Source organism: Halictus rubicundus, chromosome 3 (genome assembly GCF_050948215.1).
Source record: "Halictus rubicundus isolate RS-2024b chromosome 3, iyHalRubi1_principal, whole genome shotgun sequence".
Taxonomy (NCBI): Eukaryota; Metazoa; Arthropoda; class Insecta; order Hymenoptera; family Halictidae; genus Halictus; species Halictus rubicundus.
The window spans coordinates 11,100,418-11,117,230 of record NC_135151.1 but is presented as its reverse complement, the minus strand read 5'-3'; the positions used below and the strand labels follow the sequence as shown (position 1 = coordinate 11,117,230).

Sequence of the window (16,813 nt, the reverse complement as noted above, 5' to 3'; positions counted from 1 at the left end):
TTATAATCTCTGTTTAAATAACTACCGACTAAAGCAAAATTGAATAAAAATCTATGAGTTTTCAATTTCATCAATTAGAAGTGAAACTGAAAATGGCAGTGAGAATTTTTCCTCAAATTTATTGTATATAAATATATGTGCATGGTTTAGCCCTAGGCAAAATAGACCAATGGGAGATCCATCATTTAATCAGACGCGCCGCCATTATCGTTATGATTTGCTCTAATCTTAAATTGAACAAGTACTTACATATACTGAATCTGTTAAATCCTATATGGAACCGATTGAGTGATTCTACCTTTAACTGTATATGTATAATGCATAATAATATCTTATAATATTATTAAACATTATTAAAACAATCGTCATACTTCATACTTTTAGAGTATTTTTGCGTTGAGAACGTAAATTTAACTACCTAATGTATAATCGATAGGATAAAAAATAATTATATGAATAATAATAGAACTATTGCACAAATTCTACAATCTTCTACTTATTCATTCGTGAGGAAAATAGAAGCTTAGGAACATTAGAAATTATACTTTATATGAATAAATGGTTATAATATAAATTCTACAACAAATAGGGATACGCATAAACGTCGGAGCGCTGCAATCGATGCAGAGTTGCCGATCATCTCGTCTATTTATTGTACGATTTTTTGATTTCGATTACTTTTATTATGAAAAACTATAGAAAAGATGTTCAATGAATATTTCAGGAGTTTTTATCGTAATTTGAACGCAATTATTTAAGTAATTCGTATTATTCGCACTCAGTATATTGTGGAATGTGCGAGGAGGAGCTACTGTGTTACGCAGCTCTGCATGATGCCATCGGAAAAATACGTAATAAACACGAAGAATTCGTGTCTTATGCGTTATCAGGTTAACATTTTACCACTTGACATAAGATATGAACTATTTTACGGGGATGCATACACGGTTAAATGATATAAAACCGTAATTCTTATTTTTACTCGGTAGCATGTATACGTGGCAACAGAGCAAAGTAGACGAGTGCTCTGTCACTTCCTAGTCAAAAGAAATTCTTTGGGCACAAACAATAATATATTTACACTGTTAAAATAGTGAAACACGGTGTAACTCGATAAAAGTCCTCTCAATCATACTACTGATACGTTTAACTGTCTCCGAAGTGATCGGTAGAGAATCATTTTGTGTGTATATTCATGTATCAGCAAGCGTCGGTTTACATATTACATGTGCAACCTGTATTAAACTCTTTCACAGTTAGCATTTTACGAATGTATCCGAGAAGAAATGTAATATTAACCTGTTAAATGGATGCTGTACGTTAATTATTTAATTAATCATCGGAGAAAGAAAATAGACGTATACATCCTTGTATGGATGAATATGTAAACATATACATACACATTTATTTACGTATGTATATTGACAAGGTGTTGGAATTTACAAATATTTTAAAAAGTCAATAACAAGAAGAACCAATTATCGTTGTAAGTTTAAATATCACATTCTATTTGTTCATAATCTACTTAAATGATTACTGCATTTTTATCTTAAACGTTATATTTTGAGAAGAAAGCAATTTTTTTTAAATTTCTATTATGGACAATACCATTTAATAATTTGTATTATGAACATTGGTAATAGTCGTATAATAATTAAATTTGATTAATTACACATAAATTTGTAAAAATTTCATTTTGTTTATAGTCCTTAATTAATACATACATGTGTAAATCAAATATAATGGACCGTTACTCGCATTGCATTCAATTTTGATATAATCATTAGTTTTATCAATAGTACAAATTGTTAAGAGGTATTACTTAATTACTTCATATAATGAGGAAAGCATAATGCTTATTAGATTCTATTTATGCTTTTTATTTGATTGATACAGGTATACTTTGTGATCATTGAAATATTTATGCTTTCTAGGAACACAATAAGCTAATGTTTGCTATATTTCATCCATTATTTATATGGTGTTTTGTTCCTTGGAACATTATATATATTATGAAGATTACCTGATGAAAGATCATTTTGGATCAAGAAGGAAAAGCAGCAAGAATAGTGCTGCTAATGGTGCTTTGGCACTATTATTATTGTCCTCCTAGCAACACAATGGAGGAGCCAGCAAAGAAGAAACAGCGTATCGAAAACAATGAAGTTGAAAGAGACACATTATCGGATATTGAACAACTTCAAAACAGCCTGTTAGCACAATGTTTGTGCAACATACCAGAAAGCAGTTTGCGCAAACCTTTCGCAAGTGCAGCTGTGGAAGATTCCGATGGCACATATCGATCTTCGCTGTTATCAGAATGGGGAACTGATCAAATTTTAGAGTTTATAAGTGCTTTGCAACTATTGTTTGATTTGGCTATCAAACAAAACACAAGAGGTGTTATGTGCAGCAGAGTGGTAGATGTTTGTTATGCGCTGGCGCGAAACGAGCATGGCATTATAGATCAATTAATTGACCTATCCTGTACAACAAACAAATTCATATCATTTTCTGCTAGCAGAGTTCTTGCGTCATTTTTTATCGTTACAAAGGAAAATATTGATACAGCATGGCTAGAGAGATTAACACAGTCTTTAGTAAATACTCATTCCCCGAGTCAAATGTTATTTACATTGGATGTTGTAAAAAGAGTTGTAGAACATAAAGACTGCAGTATTCACCCTCTCGAGGATACAGAGAGCACAGCAGTGCATCCATCGCATTGTAATACCATAACGATTTCAGATGCAGAAAGTTTTGATACTACTCCTGTAAAAGCAATGTGTGTTAAAGCTTTAGAGTCTAAATGGACCATACTAGTATCAAAATTTGATGCCATTCTTAGTTCATATACGCCTCAACACGAGTCAGTCGTTATCACATTTCTCGATTTGTGGGAGTCAATTATTTCTGTGAAAGCTAACTTGTCTGTTATTGACACCAAACTGTTCTATTCTCAGTTAGACAACTTGGTTGTACTTTTGAATGCGAATGTTCCTGGTGTAATTTGGAGACATCTTCTTGGATTGTTTAACGAAGTACTATGTTATGGAAGCACTTTGGCATTACAAGACGTACTACCAGAAGAGCCTTGCTCTCTTGCACATTTTATTGTACGCGCTGTAAAAGATTGGAGATTATTAGATGCTTTGCCATATCGACATGGTTCAGGAAGATTTGGAGGTGGTTCCGGAGAAGGCGACCGTCCCCTATTACAAAAGATAGTGTTGTTAGTTTTAAAAAGTGTTGCTGTGACTGTTAAAGAGACACGTAGCGATTCTAGTGACTCTTCTTTGGGTTCTGAAGCTGAAGATCTTGATGCTGATATGGCAGTTATCGAAAGAAGTATAAGAGAAGTTTTACGGCAATTGGATCAATGCATAAAAACCCTAATGCCATTTCACCCTGAAATGCCTTTATCACAGTGGGTTGTGCAAATGTTTCACGATCAAGATGATTTTCTTATCGAGGGCATGGTTTGTTGCTTAGACGTAGCAGTTGGTCTTTTTTATAGAGGACCACCGCAAAATGATCTTGGTCATATGCTTAGTCCAACTTTAACATTTATACAATTTATACATGCTGTATCTCATGATCCAGATGTATTGCTAGATTTACTTGTTAGTAATGAAACGTGTTTCTTATTATACTTATTGAGATTTTTAAAGTATATTAAACGAAATTGGACAGAGTTTGTATCTTGTTGCGGAAGAGAGTTAGATGAAACCATGACAATATTGATAAGACTTCGTTTAGCGATTGATAGATTAGTATCTAAAGCTTTGTTCCCTTATAATATAAATCCAGTTCTACGTCTGTTAGAAAAATGTGAGTCCTTCTATGAAGGGAATATAGAGAATTAATTATTTTATTGTATGATAAGTGTGAAACTTAAAATTCAGATATACTAGATCGATGTGTACAAACTGTAAGAATAAAAGAAATTTTTCACCTGGCTCGTTTTATTAGCCAGAAGTTATTACAAAATTGTACAGCCTCATTAACTTCATTTTTTAAAAAAACGACTGAATTAAGCTACTGACTTGGGTAGTCTTAAATATCTAGATTAATATTAGACGAATGAAATAAAAATATTTTTATTTATTGTGCTTAGCAAAAGATTCATTCGAAGATATTACTAAATTTTGACAGAAAAATCAGCGTTTTCCATTTCATGGTTGATGTATAAGTGGATTGAAGTAGTACAAAGTGTAGCTAAAATTACATGTTTCACAATGAAATTATACTTTTTATGGTGCTACGAAAATGAATTTGCCAAAGCACCATTGGAAATAAATTTACATGTATACTATTAGAATAATATTTATGTGTATACATCCAACCAATCTACCGAATGTACAATTCGCCAGTCAAACAGAGATTTCTAGCTGGATTCTAATTGTGTACAGTATTTTATGTCGTTTATGGAAACATGTCATACTATTTTCTGAAAGTTATTCTAAAAGTACAATGCTTGTGGAAGTTTTTCTATGCCAGAAGCATAGGTAATGTATTTAATTTTACGACTTGTTAGATCAAAACAGATAAATAAATTTGTGTCAATTTATCATTTAACTGGCAATTTAAGATTTTATGCTTTTCATGTCTGACCATGTAATTAACTGCAAGTGCAAAATTCGGTAAAGTTTGTTTAAACGGAACACTAGATCATATTGTCATAATTAGTTAACATTGTATAAATAAATAATATTGTATGATACTGGAAATATATAAATGTATAATTACTGGCAACGATAAATAGGAGTCATTGACATTTACAGTTATGCCAGTATTAATAAATTATTTGATCCAAATAGTAATCATTGCTCGTAACATAATTTTAAAATAATATTTGCCATGATTACTTTGGCATCAACGTACTTGTATATAACAATTGTAATGTTAATTATTAATTATTTTAAGATTAACTCTGTAAGTATGATATATGTAATGCACTAAAAATCTAAATATTTTTACTTTTATAATTCTGGTGTAATATTATTTCACATTTCCTAAAGCGGACTTTTTACATACCATGTAATCTACCATGTAGCATATTTTCATATACTTATTTATTATATCTGTTTCCAGTTTTATATATATATTTGTGTGTATTTAATATCTATTTTCTCGCTACATATATTCATATTTGAAATCATATGCCTATATGTTCCGAACATGACATCTGTCGTCGTGTACTGCTTACTACGATGTCCAGTCCCCGTGGATAATAAAATTTACACTTTGTGACAGCACATACGGCAAGAGAACGAATTGTATTCTGATTATTCCTATTTTTATTGTAAGTACATTTTATCTATATTTCTTTCATACATTTTATAATCACTGATAATTGAAGGATCTTATTAATTAAAGGCTCTTTTGCAATGGAGTTAAAATTACTGGAAAGAACACAAAAACTTGGGTAAGCAATTAGAGGTTATTAGGAATTAATGTATGTAATTTCGTACTATATTTAAATAAAACTCATTGGTCAGATAATTATATTTAAATTAAAGTAAATGTTTAAAACTAACAATCTATTTAAAAGTAATTTTTTAATACAAAGTGTAATAATCTTAATATTTAATACAATTTGTCACTGTTTAGGTACAATGGGGAGCTAGCAGATTCTAATAAATTTATGGAAGCTTTAAAGCTAGGACCCAAATCGCCAGAATTTACAAAACTTGTAGCATGGCTGGCAGATGAAATAACAATACTTAACGAAATGGATGAAACTGTTCATGCGATAGTGTCTCCAGATGATTCTAGTTCTTTTCTACTAGAGTTAAGCTGTTTTCTTAAAGAATTAGGATGCGTAAATGAACGACTGATGTCTGGTAATGTTAATGCACGATTATCAACTCAAGAAGATAGGTGTATTTTGTTAGATTTTTTGGGAGCAGAATTAAAGGCTTCTAGATTATTGGAATATAAAAAACTTCAAAATTCAACCTCCACGGATGTTCATGTAGTAAGTTTTTATTAAGAAAATAAGTCGGAAAATAATGATGTAATTATCAATAAACATTCATCAAATTTTATGTCTAACATAGGAAGAAAGTGATACAGCTAAAGATTTGAAAGATATGTTAATAGCATTAAATTTTGAGAAACCACCAGATGACATTACCCCTGTTAAACTTTTTGTGAGATTAGAAAACAAATTAAAAGATGTATTAAAAACTGTTCCAAATGAGCTTGTGGGTCAACCGTTAATCACTACCGGTTTTACTGAAAAGGAATGGAAAGATTTACAACATATACAACAAGAGTTACACGACGAATATAGACTACGTCGTGATATGTTACTTAAACGTCTTGATGTAACAGTACAGTCATTTTTAGTAAGTATAGTGACTGGCTTTATCTACATAAATCTACTAAGAATACTTACACTCAATTGATCATAAGAATACATAGTTAACATTTTCATGCATAGTGGTCGGACAGGATAAGATCACAAGAAGCAGAATTAAATAAACGATACGAGGATACTAGAAAGTTTCTAAGTGCAGAACCCAATGTTACATTTGCTGACTTATTAGCATCCAGAGATGATATTGCATTGATGGAGAAAACAAGCAGCGCAAGTGTTAGAAAAAATACCAAAAGTAATATTAACTCGGTCATTATTGGAACTGTACCAGATAGAGGTGGAAGACCGTACGAACAAGAGCCACCACCACCAGAAATGCCACCATGGCAAAAAGACAGAGTAGCAGGACCTTCAACTTTTCGGTTAGTAAAAATGAATCGCTAGATAATCGCTAGAGGTGTACGAAAACCTGAATATGTCGAGTACCCTATGGTCCAGGACGGATCGAGACGAGTCGGGTACTTGAAAATTTCAGGATTCTCAAGAATATTTGAGATTATTTTCGGGAATTCAGAATGAACCTAAAATTTTCGAGAACCCGACCCGACCTCGAATAAAATTCTCGACACCTCTAATACATACAGGTAAAACGATTTACCACAAATATAAAAATGTACATTGTTTTTAATTTAGCGGAGGTCATGGTGGAGGAGGAGGAGGAGGAGGAGGATATAATAGAGGGGGTCGTGGTGGGGGTGGTTCTAATACCTCATTTTCTAGTGATAATAGAGGGGGTCGTGGTGGGGGTGGTTCTAATACCTCATTTTCTAGTGATAATAGAGGGGGTCGGAGTGATAGCGGATTTCAGGGTTCAAACTATTCCTCCAATAATAGTGGATATGGGAACCAAGGAGGAGGTTATGCAGGAAAACAAGGTGGGGGATATGGTGGTGGCCAAGGTGGAGGACAAGGAGGAGGTGGATATGGAGGAGGTATTGGAGGAGGATATGGAGCAAATCAAGGGTATGGTGGAGGACATGGTGGTAGCCAAGGAGGAGGGTATGCTGCAAGTCAAGGAGGAGGGCATGGCGTAAATCAAGGAGGAGGGTATGGAGGAAACCAAGGAGGGGGGTATGAAGGAAATCAAGGAGGAGGGTATGGAGGAAATCAAGGAGGAGGGTATGGAGGAAACCAAGGAGGGGGATATGGAGGAAATCAAAGTGGAAGATATGGAGGAAATAATACTTACAGTGGAGACAACAGGGATGGAGGTAATGAATTTGAACGAAAGAGTGATAGAGAAGATTTCAGAATAGTCCTTATTTCACGTGTATGTACATACACGTGTACACGTCTAATAAACGAATCCGGATCTTAATTTCACGACTATTCATTTTAATACACAGTGATATAACGTTTAACAGTTGAGCGTGAATTTATTAATATTTAACATCAACAGTCAAAAAGAAAATACACGGAGAATAGAATAATTACACGTGTATTAAGAACACGTATACTTAAAACGCGAATACAGGGTTCACGGATTCCGTGTACACGTGTGTCCCTCCAGTACACGTACAAAATCGTAGACTCTATTTTAGAGTTATAAATAATTTTTATCAATTTCAATATTGTTACAAATTTTCATATACAGGGTATGGTCATCGACAAAGCTACTCTAGTAATACAGGCTCTTCTCAATCTGACAAAGGTGGACAACAGTATCAAAGAGGAGGTGGTAGGGGAGGAAGGGGTAGTAGAGTTCAAGGAGGTTGGAATCAAGGAAACACGGATAATTATCAACGTAGGGGCGGCAGAAGTCAACAATACTAAAATGTTATATGTAAAATATTATTCTTACATCATTATATCATATAGTATTTAGTAATGTCTGCATTAACAAAGCATAATAATTAGGAACAGTAATCTACATCAAATTATGCTTAATTGTTTATGTATTTCTTGCTAAGTCTTCAGATGCTATGTAAAATATACATAATTGAAAGAATTAATACTAATTTTTAAAGAAATTAGAAGTTTTGATATTATTTTGAATGTTCACTTAAATCATTTAATTTGTAGAAATTTGAATAATTATTATTTATATATTTATGATGTTTTCTAGCTTGTGAAGTGTTGATTTGAACAATATATTTGTATTTGAATTATGTAAATATGAATTTTTGTATAACGGAAATTAATTTTTCTAAATTCAACAGTATATTGCGTCTCAAATATGAAACTAATTTATTTTATTTCATTTTGCAAAATATTGCTAAACTTACGCATTTACGTGTTCACGAAATCTCAAATAATTTATAGATCAACTTTTTTAATAAATTTTTCATTAAGTGGATTATGAATGATTAAAGATACCAAGGATTCAATAAAAAATATTTGCGCAAGAATCTTCTTTGCTGTTTCTTTTTTTATAACTACACGACTACATGACTACCTTCTACACTCCTCTTAGTTCATGTTCCATTGTCCTCTTATCGGTCGTCTGTTGTAGAATACAACGAATGTGATATACGAGAAAACAAAATGTCAATGAGTGTGTTTCTTAATGATTCATTATACTTATCTCCGTTTATCTATTTTCAAGAATCAGGTGCATTGTTGTACGGTCGTATAAAACTTACATTGATGTGATTGAGTACACATACCGCTCAAACATTTCGCGCAACTACATACGTCACAGTTTACAAAACGATACAGTGTACAGTGCCATTGGGGTTTTAAACGCGAGTGTTTATTCATTAGAGTGTTATTTTTTTATAATAATTTGAATTAATCTGTGTAGTAAGAAGATCTCATCGAGCAATGACACGTTTGCGAAACATTTGATTGACTGACTAATCTAAGGTAAGTATTATCGAACGTGAAGACACATCAATTTATTATTAATCTTGTTTTTATAATAAATCATTTAAAATTGGTTCAAAAACGTGCGAAATAATTAATGTGTATATAAATAAAATATTTGATACATCGTAAATGCTTATGAATTCGATTATTTAATTGAACATGCGTTTTAAAATAATAATTTCTGCTTAACTTTTACATATAAGGCTTTGAAAGGGTGTTACGTTTATAAATTACGATCGCTGCCAAAAAAGAAGGATGTCTGGTGGAGAAAGGAAGAAACGTGCTTGTGATAGAGGGCAAGGATGGGAAGAAGCAGGTGCTGAATTTTACCAGGAACGGTATCCCGCAGCTATTGAAGCTGATTTACAGCAAGTTTTACAAAGGGACCCTTCCCATATAGCAACCTTATTACCAAGTAAAAAGTCACGTGTTGGTAAGTGTTTACATATCTTAATTGTTATAAATCAAACAAATTGTTATATATTTAATATCACTTTATATCAGCTACGGCTAAACGAATACGTAATGACACGAAAACAACATTAAGAAGGCGTACCAGTACAAGATCACGTGGTACAACTACGTCAAGACGCATGTCAACAAATGTGCATGATGTAGCGGTATCTATGTTGCCAGACTTATCAGAGAATTTATCAAATGAAGAACGTACATGGGAAGAGATAATGCAAATCAAAGCTATGCCCATATGCATGACACAAAAGATACAGTTAAAAAATCAATTACAGGTAAGTTGTGTAATGCTATCATTTAATTGGAAGAATAATTGTCTAATTCGCGTGTTTACACATTTCAGAGTGCTACGAAATTAAGGTTGCAAGGTTTTGAACAACTAAAATGGCAACGAAGGAAAGCTTGGCAACAGTTTCGTATCAGGATGAAAGAAGCATATTCAAAAATGGAATTATGGAACGAAAGCTTGAAAACAATTGGAGGAAATTTTGGAATGGGGATAGTAGCATACTTTTTGTTTATCAAATGGTTGATGTATCTCAATATTTCATTATTTTTACTTATGTTCTTATTTATTGCATTACCTGCAATAGCATTTGATGCGCCAGAAGAAGAGTTATGCATAAATTCTAATAGTAATCACAGCATACCTTGCTGCTCAGAGCGGTATTGGAATAGAACTCAAGAAAGTAGTAGTATAACAGATTTTGTACAGCTTACTGGCATTTTGGAATACACTTTACTATTTTACGGTGCGTACAGCCGTATGACCTACAATGCTTCCGGTTTTCTTTATAATTTGCCGTTATCTTATATTTGTACTACTATTGGTATATTTATTTTTAGCTTGGTTGCAATAGTGAAGTCAGCCGCTAAAGGTTTTAAACAAAGAGTTATTGAAAACGAAGGTCAGTTCTATCGGTATTGCAATTTAGTTTTTGGGGGTTGGGATTACTGCATACATAATGAAAAGTCTGCAGCTGTGAAGCACAAAGCATTATACAATGAGATGAAAGGATTTTTAGAAACAGAAAGATTGGAAGAAGAAAGACAGAATCGAACAAGAGAGGAGAAAACAAAATTTTTTCTTATGCGCCTATTTGTTAATATAATTGTTTTTACAATATTGTGTAGTTGCGGTACATTTATTTACTATATATTTGAATTTTCTTTTGATCAAGTTTCCGAACAATCAGCTGAGAGTCACAATGTAGGATATATATCATTAACAAAAATCGTTTTGTTACTCCTCGAATTTCTTCCATACATTTGCATAGTTGCTCTAAACCTTACTGTACCATTTCTATTTCGATACTTAGTTACTCTAGAAAATTATAGTCCATCATTCGTTGTGCGTATAACTCTTTTCAGAACAGTATTTCTGCGGCTTTCTTCTCTTGCCGTATTACTTACGTCATTTTACAGAATAATTACAAGCGAAGTATTGGATGACGAATGTACTAGTCAACGTCGGCCAGAATGTTGGGAAACGTTTGTGGGGCAACAATTTTTTAAGCTCTATATAACTGATCTTCTTCTCCAGCTTATCATGACATTTTTCGTCAATTTTCCCAGGTCTTTAATAGCGAAGCACACAGAAAACAAAGTGCTAAGATTTTTCGGAGAACAAGAGTTCGATTTACCGAAGCATGTATTGGATGTAGTTTATTTACAAACAATCTGTTGGCTTGGGTGTTTCTTCGCCCCTTTACTGCCAGTGATTGCAGTATTTGGTACATTTGTGTTGTTCTACATTAAGAAGTTTGCTTGCTTGGTGAATAGTACTCCATCAAGTAAAATTTATAGAGCAAGTAAATCGAATTCACTTTTCATGTTTATTTTATTAATTTCTTTTATTCTATCTATAATCCCAATTGGATATTCTATCGCAGAAATAATGCCATCAAAATCCTGTGGTCCGTTCAGAGGTTTTAGATCAGTATGGGAGTTACTAATTATAACATTCTCACAGTTTCCTGTTTGGCTTCAATCAATTTTATATTTTCTTAGTACTGCTGGATTTGGCGTGCCAGCATTTTTTGTTCTTATTTTACTTTTGTATTATTATTATGCAGTGTCAGTAGCAAACCAACATATGGTCAGAGTTTTGAAGAATCAATTGGTATTGGAGGGCCACGATAAACAGTTCTTGCTTAACAGATTGAGCGCTTTTATCAAGCAACAACAAGACCAGAACAAATACCATCAAGAACAGACAAATGAATTAGGCACATTTTCATAAAAAGATTATGAAAATTGAAATAACTTTTGTGTAAAAATTAAAAAATTTCCAATTTTAGTCAATGTACAGTATAATTAAGTAAATGCTCTATACAATTTATTGAAATTTCTATAATTTTTCTTAAAACTTTATGTGATAGTAAGATTGTGCAAGTATATTTTTTTTTAATATTTAATCAGCGGTTTTACAGAATGTTTTGTTGGCACAAGTATATAATTAAATGACTCCAGTACAAGATTACGAAAAAATGGGCAATTTGGACAATACGGGGGGTTATAAGTATTTTGTGTTCTGCAAAATAGATTTTGCATCTGAAAGTTCCACATTAATGTTTAATATGTCTCGTACTTAATTTATTTGAAATCGTTGTATACTTCTTTTAGTAATTGGTTCATTTTAAATGTGGCAAAGAAACACCTAAAAATCAGGGTACAAAATGAAAACCGTGCAATAGTAGAAAAGGATAAATTACTTATTGCGTACACATAGTTTTAGCAACTATACAGAATTTATAATATCCTAACATAATGTTATAGGACCGAAAACACGTATTTTTTTTTTAATGTCTTCTTACATGGTAGGCAGAATAATCAATTTGCTTTCATTTTGATAGTATTACAAAATATCACAAATTTACTTCTCAATTTTATAAACAAATATTGGGGTGCTTTTGCTAAACTGAAGTAAAGTGATATATTGTGGACCTATTTTTAGATTAGCTGTGTACTAGAATCATAATACAGTTGTACATAGGTTTTGTAGGTTTATCGAAGGACTTCTAGGAGTGAAAACATTTTATAGTAGTGTCATTTATATGTGTACTGAGGTATTTATGAAGCAACAGTATTTTATTTAAGATTTCTAGTTTAAGATTGATTCCACTGTGTCATATCAGTAATTTTTCTGAAACATGAGAGTGATTACATATTATTTTGTATATGAACTATACTTATACTATTTTCAAGTTAACATAAATATTTAATTGCTTTGTTAATATTATTTTTAATATATATCGGATGTTTCTTGGTTTTCAAGTTGAAAAACTGTTTTCTCTTCCAACATTGCCATTGTACATGAAAACAGAATTATATAAACTTTTATAAATATATATACATATATATATTATATATATATATATATATATATATATATATATATATATATATATATATATATATGCATGTATAAAAATGTTGGTAGGAACTATGCATGTATACAATATTTCTTACAAGTAATCATTACAAATCTATAGGACTGCCAATGTACTTCACATAGTTTCAAGAAATGCATTTTATATGAATTTTATACAAACACGACCACATATAAGTAGCTATGTGCAATGTCACGATAACACATTTTTGACTAAGGATTATACCCACTGATTATTAATATAAGATTAATGCTCTATATCTTTGATAGCATAAAAAACAGTATTAAAAAATACATATAGTATATTTAGCAATATCACATGTAACAAGGAAAATTCTTCTGTGCTAAAAAGAAAATGATAAATGCTTACACATTTATTGCGATTTTATATATTTAAAAGAATAAGAAAATAAATTACAAATATACTATTTATCCTATAAAAGACTGCACACTTTTGAAACAGCTTTCCTAATTAAACCAAAGATCATTTGCGATGTTCACATACTTCATAAGAAAATATAAGATGTCTGTTATGTATGACAAGAATATATGCTCATGATATGGTTAATAAACTATAATATACATGAAATATAAAAAATATTTATTTGCATTCCTATTTATAACAAAATACAAAAAATAATTGTAACTTAATTCTGTTAAATGTTATTACTTCAATCATGATTCTGTAGAATGTAGCTGAAAAAAATATATGTATATATAAATCGATATGCAAAGTGAAAATACTTTATTGGATTATTTTTGTTCAATTTGATACTTACTGCTTCAGCTATGTCAATCCAATCAATTGCTGCCACTAGAGCATCATTTTTAGATGGAAGCTTATCATAGTTCCAGTAGGTAAAATGTGAAAATGTTCCTGCAGAATATAAATTCCTTTCCATGTTTTCCACGTCTGGTTTCTTGTGTTCAAGGAATGTAATACCTTTGTATCCTGACGGTATTGTTATCTTTTTTCCTTGAAGAGGATATCCACGAAATGAAGAATTGTAATCTGTGCACAAATAATACGTTATTGTAACCTAAAATCAACTAGTGCAATGTTTATATGTTCTTAATGCAATCAGTTCGAGCAGTACATGAAGAATAAGTAATATTAAACGATCTTTCTGCATATCTAAAAACATAATTACGCTTCCAGAGAAGTTACACTCTGTATGCAAAATACAGTTTCTACGATGTACAGATTTAAATATAAACAAACTTACGATCATCATCAACTTTACGGATGTAAGGTTTAAAATAGAAAGAAACGTTTGCAGATTCATTGCCATGAATTTTGCACGGCATTAGGTGTAACACATTTTCTTTCGTTTCAGATACATCTTGTTTCACATGCAGTCGTATAGCCATGTTTAAATGAAAATGGCGATGCAACGTTTTGGCGGGAATGTATCAGTCGTTATAAATATTATTATTATGTTAATTATGACAGAAAAGAAATTTAAAAATTTGCGAAATCAATCACAAATTCATAAGTAATATATATCTAAAGTATAAATATATAATGTAGGTGTAACATATAAAATATATGCAGCAGAAAGGGAGAGAGAGAGAGAGAGAGAGAGAGAGAGAGAGAGAATGATTTTATAATAGCATGTATGATAAATCGACAAGTATGAAATGTTAAATGTTCTTTAATTTAATTGTTATCTTATTCTACGTGGTTCGAAAATTAAATTTTTCCAATGGAATTTTTCTATATAAAATCGTATATAATGATATGCCTTACTATTAATCTATTGTGTATATATTTATGCCTTACTATTAATCTATTGTGTATATATATATATAAGTTCGAATAAAATTGCGAATATGTGCACGGACTTTTTAAGTTCGTAGGACATGTGACGAGCTATCTTCAGTGGGGATGATCCCCCACCCCCGCCGGGCCGAAAGGGAATAGGGAGGGAGGAAAATTTACCACCGTCTCGCGACGCGCACACGTAGCGTCAGTCGCAGTCGATTGTTCGATTCGATTCGATCTTGCGCCTTTTGATTTCTGCCGTGGAGACTCTCGTGTGAAGACGCGTTTTTCTTCCCGGGAGCGAGAGAGCAGTGTTCGTGAATCCCGGTGCGAAGTGCACGTCGCGGAACAGTACGATTGTGTGAACAGTTTTTTTTTGTCCCCCTCCCGAGGCAAGACAGACAGACAGACTCTGAACGGTCGAAGATGAGCACGCCGGTGAAGAAAGTGCCCATCCACCTGCAGGTCAGTTTGCCGATCTTTATTTTTATCCTCACCTGTTTCTGCGGCAGCTCCCGAGTTCGTTACCGATCGAGCGTCACCGCGTAAATAAATATTGCGTCGGAATAGATCGTCGGGGCGTGAAGGTGGAGCGAATTGGGAATTGACCCGACTTGTCTATTGTTACGTGCAGCATCATCGGAGCAAATAAATTGCACTCGTGTCATTCGATATTTCCTCGTATCTCGAAAAGTCCGCAACAGTAGGAGCGCTTAAAATATTTCCTCGTTAACTTTGCACGACGTGCACGGTACTAACGGGTTTTTATGAATTATTTAACGACGACGACATGAATTAAATATATAGTATATGCAAGGACGTTTGTAAATTCAGCGACGAATAAATTGAATAACCGAACCGTTTCGACATATAGGACACGTTACATAAAGATGTAACCGGTACGCGGACGTAATCGTTTTTGCAAACAGCAGAGAATGAATCGCGATAGGGAAAGTTGAGAAATGGTCGGCTGGTAATCAGTCGATAATTAATATCGCCGAAGGGTAAACAGATATCCTGCACGAAAATAGTGTAATCGGTGCGAGCAAATGTCTGCGTAAGCGTCAGCGTAGGCTAACATTATCGGGCTGCGAGTGTTGCGGGTTATTGCGAACACCTCTGGACTCCGTGTCGCTCGAATCTTCCGGTTGCAGCGACGTTTTCACGGAAGCTGTGCGGCGGCTGCATCGATTATTCTGCGATTCTGTATATCAGTTTATCCAGTATCGTGTTACGAGAAGTTATCGTGACACCAATACGTTTCAACTATTCCGGAATTTGCTATTTTTAAATATGAATTGTTTTTATGAATGAAATGTTATGTATAGACCAATTTCTCACCGCATAATGTTGCGTACACGGCGCAAAGTCAGTGAACTTCCGATCGATAGTCACGCCGGAAGGTTTATTCTTACGAGTCAAATTGTAACATTTATTTATTGCGGCATTTATGCAAATTTACGTTTTTATCCATTGTTCTTACGAGATCTGAACAAAATGGAATTTTACACGAATCTTCCGATGCTTTATAACAAAATAGATTTCTGTGGAAGTTTTATTCTTATATCAATATTTTTTTTTAGGTATATTCGAATAAAGGTTCCTGGGCTGTTTATATTACTGTAATACACTTTTTGGGAATATTGTTGATCGAAAGTATTTATTTTCTAAACTCGGACATTGCTATAGAAGGTAGTTCTTCGGATAAATAACAATGTTTCATTAAAATATGGTAGTTTAGATATAAATATTATTCAAGACGAAGTCTGCAAAATTTATATCTGAGTTAAAAGAAAAAGCAATGCAAAAATCTTCAGACATGCATGAAACCTGAAAACAAAAAAAGATATAAAACACTATAGTTAACTAGACGTAGTTAACTGTATCAAAATGGAGAATAAATACAACAAATTTATAACCTCGTGTTAAATCTATTTAAAAGCTTACTGGACAGAAAGAGTTACTAAATGTTAAGTAATTCTTGTCGGATCGG

The 16,813-nt window shown here is 32.6% G+C and overlaps 5 protein-coding genes across 6 annotated transcripts in view; 4 read left to right on the top strand and 1 right to left on the bottom strand.

Moving 5' to 3' along the window:
* Positions 1-622: 622 nt before the first annotated feature.
* Lin (protein lines homolog) lies at positions 623-4,988 on the top strand. Its single transcript, XM_076785346.1, has 2 exons — positions 623-1,486; positions 1,935-4,988. Exon 2 carries the CDS (start codon positions 2,079-2,081, stop codon positions 3,864-3,866), a length of 1,788 nt encoding a protein of 595 aa, XP_076641461.1. The 5' UTR covers positions 623-1,486; positions 1,935-2,078; the 3' UTR covers positions 3,867-4,988.
* Positions 4,989-5,200: 212 nt separating this feature from the next.
* Positions 5,201-8,490, top strand: LOC143352669 (protein FAM98A). The gene is made up of 7 exons (XM_076785345.1): positions 5,201-5,305; positions 5,380-5,428; positions 5,614-5,980; positions 6,063-6,353; positions 6,449-6,747; positions 7,019-7,596; positions 7,980-8,490. The coding sequence occupies exons 2-7, from the start codon at positions 5,391-5,393 to the stop codon at positions 8,156-8,158; spliced, it is 1,752 nt and encodes a 583-aa protein (XP_076641460.1). The 5' UTR covers positions 5,201-5,305; positions 5,380-5,390; the 3' UTR covers positions 8,159-8,490.
* Positions 8,491-8,809: 319 nt separating this feature from the next.
* On the top strand, positions 8,810-13,023 carry LOC143352667 (transmembrane channel-like protein 7). Its single transcript, XM_076785343.1, has 4 exons — positions 8,810-9,190; positions 9,397-9,626; positions 9,698-9,939; positions 10,008-13,023. Exons 2-4 carry the CDS (start codon positions 9,449-9,451, stop codon positions 11,904-11,906), a joined length of 2,319 nt encoding a protein of 772 aa, XP_076641458.1. The 5' UTR covers positions 8,810-9,190; positions 9,397-9,448; the 3' UTR covers positions 11,907-13,023.
* A 612-nt stretch (positions 13,024-13,635) lies between these two features.
* On the bottom strand, positions 13,636-14,548 carry LOC143352668 (ribonuclease H2 subunit C). Its single transcript, XM_076785344.1, has 3 exons — positions 14,282-14,548; positions 13,835-14,067; positions 13,636-13,751 (listed from the first exon to the last, which is right to left on the bottom strand). The coding sequence occupies exons 1-3, from the start codon at positions 14,424-14,426 to the stop codon at positions 13,731-13,733; spliced, it is 399 nt and encodes a 132-aa protein (XP_076641459.1). The 5' UTR covers positions 14,427-14,548; the 3' UTR covers positions 13,636-13,730.
* Positions 14,549-15,063: 515 nt separating this feature from the next.
* Positions 15,064-16,813, top strand: part of Crmp (Collapsin Response Mediator Protein) — a 41,467-nt gene continuing 39,717 nt past the window's right edge. The window contains exon 1 of one of the 2 annotated variants that reach the window (XM_076785332.1): positions 15,064-15,285. In XM_076785332.1, the coding sequence (XP_076641447.1) occupies positions 15,247-15,285 (39 nt within the window). In that variant the 5' untranslated portion in view covers positions 15,064-15,246. The remainder of the gene's footprint in view (positions 15,286-16,813) is intronic. The other variant, XM_076785330.1, reaches the window with a different exon arrangement.

Bases quoted from the DNA above. Each gene is read 5' to 3' on its own strand.
- LOC143352667 (XM_076785343.1), top strand. From the start codon at position 9,449: ATGTCTGGTGGAGAAAGGAAGAAACGTGCTTGTGATAGAGGGCAAGGA. The intron at 9,627-9,697 runs GTAAGTGTTTAC...ACTTTATATCAG, and splicing joins AAGTAAAAAGTCACGTGTTG to CTACGGCTAAACGAATACGT. The intron at 9,940-10,007 runs GTAAGTTGTGTA...TACACATTTCAG, and splicing joins AGTTAAAAAATCAATTACAG to AGTGCTACGAAATTAAGGTT.
- Lin (XM_076785346.1), top strand. From the start codon at position 2,079: ATGGTGCTTTGGCACTATTATTATTGTCCTCCTAGCAACACAATGGAG.
- LOC143352668 (XM_076785344.1), bottom strand. From the start codon at position 14,426: ATGGCTATACGACTGCATGTGAAACAAGATGTATCTGAAACGAAAGAA. The intron at 14,068-14,281 runs GTAAGTTTGTTT...ATTTGTGCACAG, and splicing joins CCGTAAAGTTGATGATGATC to ATTACAATTCTTCATTTCGT. The intron at 13,752-13,834 runs GTAAGTATCAAA...TATTTTTTTCAG, and splicing joins GGATTGACATAGCTGAAGCA to CTACATTCTACAGAATCATG.
- LOC143352669 (XM_076785345.1), top strand. From the start codon at position 5,391: ATGGAGTTAAAATTACTGGAAAGAACACAAAAACTTGG. The intron at 6,748-7,018 runs GTTAGTAAAAAT...TTTTTAATTTAG, and splicing joins GCAGGACCTTCAACTTTTCG to CGGAGGTCATGGTGGAGGAG. The intron at 7,597-7,979 runs GTAATGAATTTG...TTTCATATACAG, and splicing joins TGGAGACAACAGGGATGGAG to GGTATGGTCATCGACAAAGC.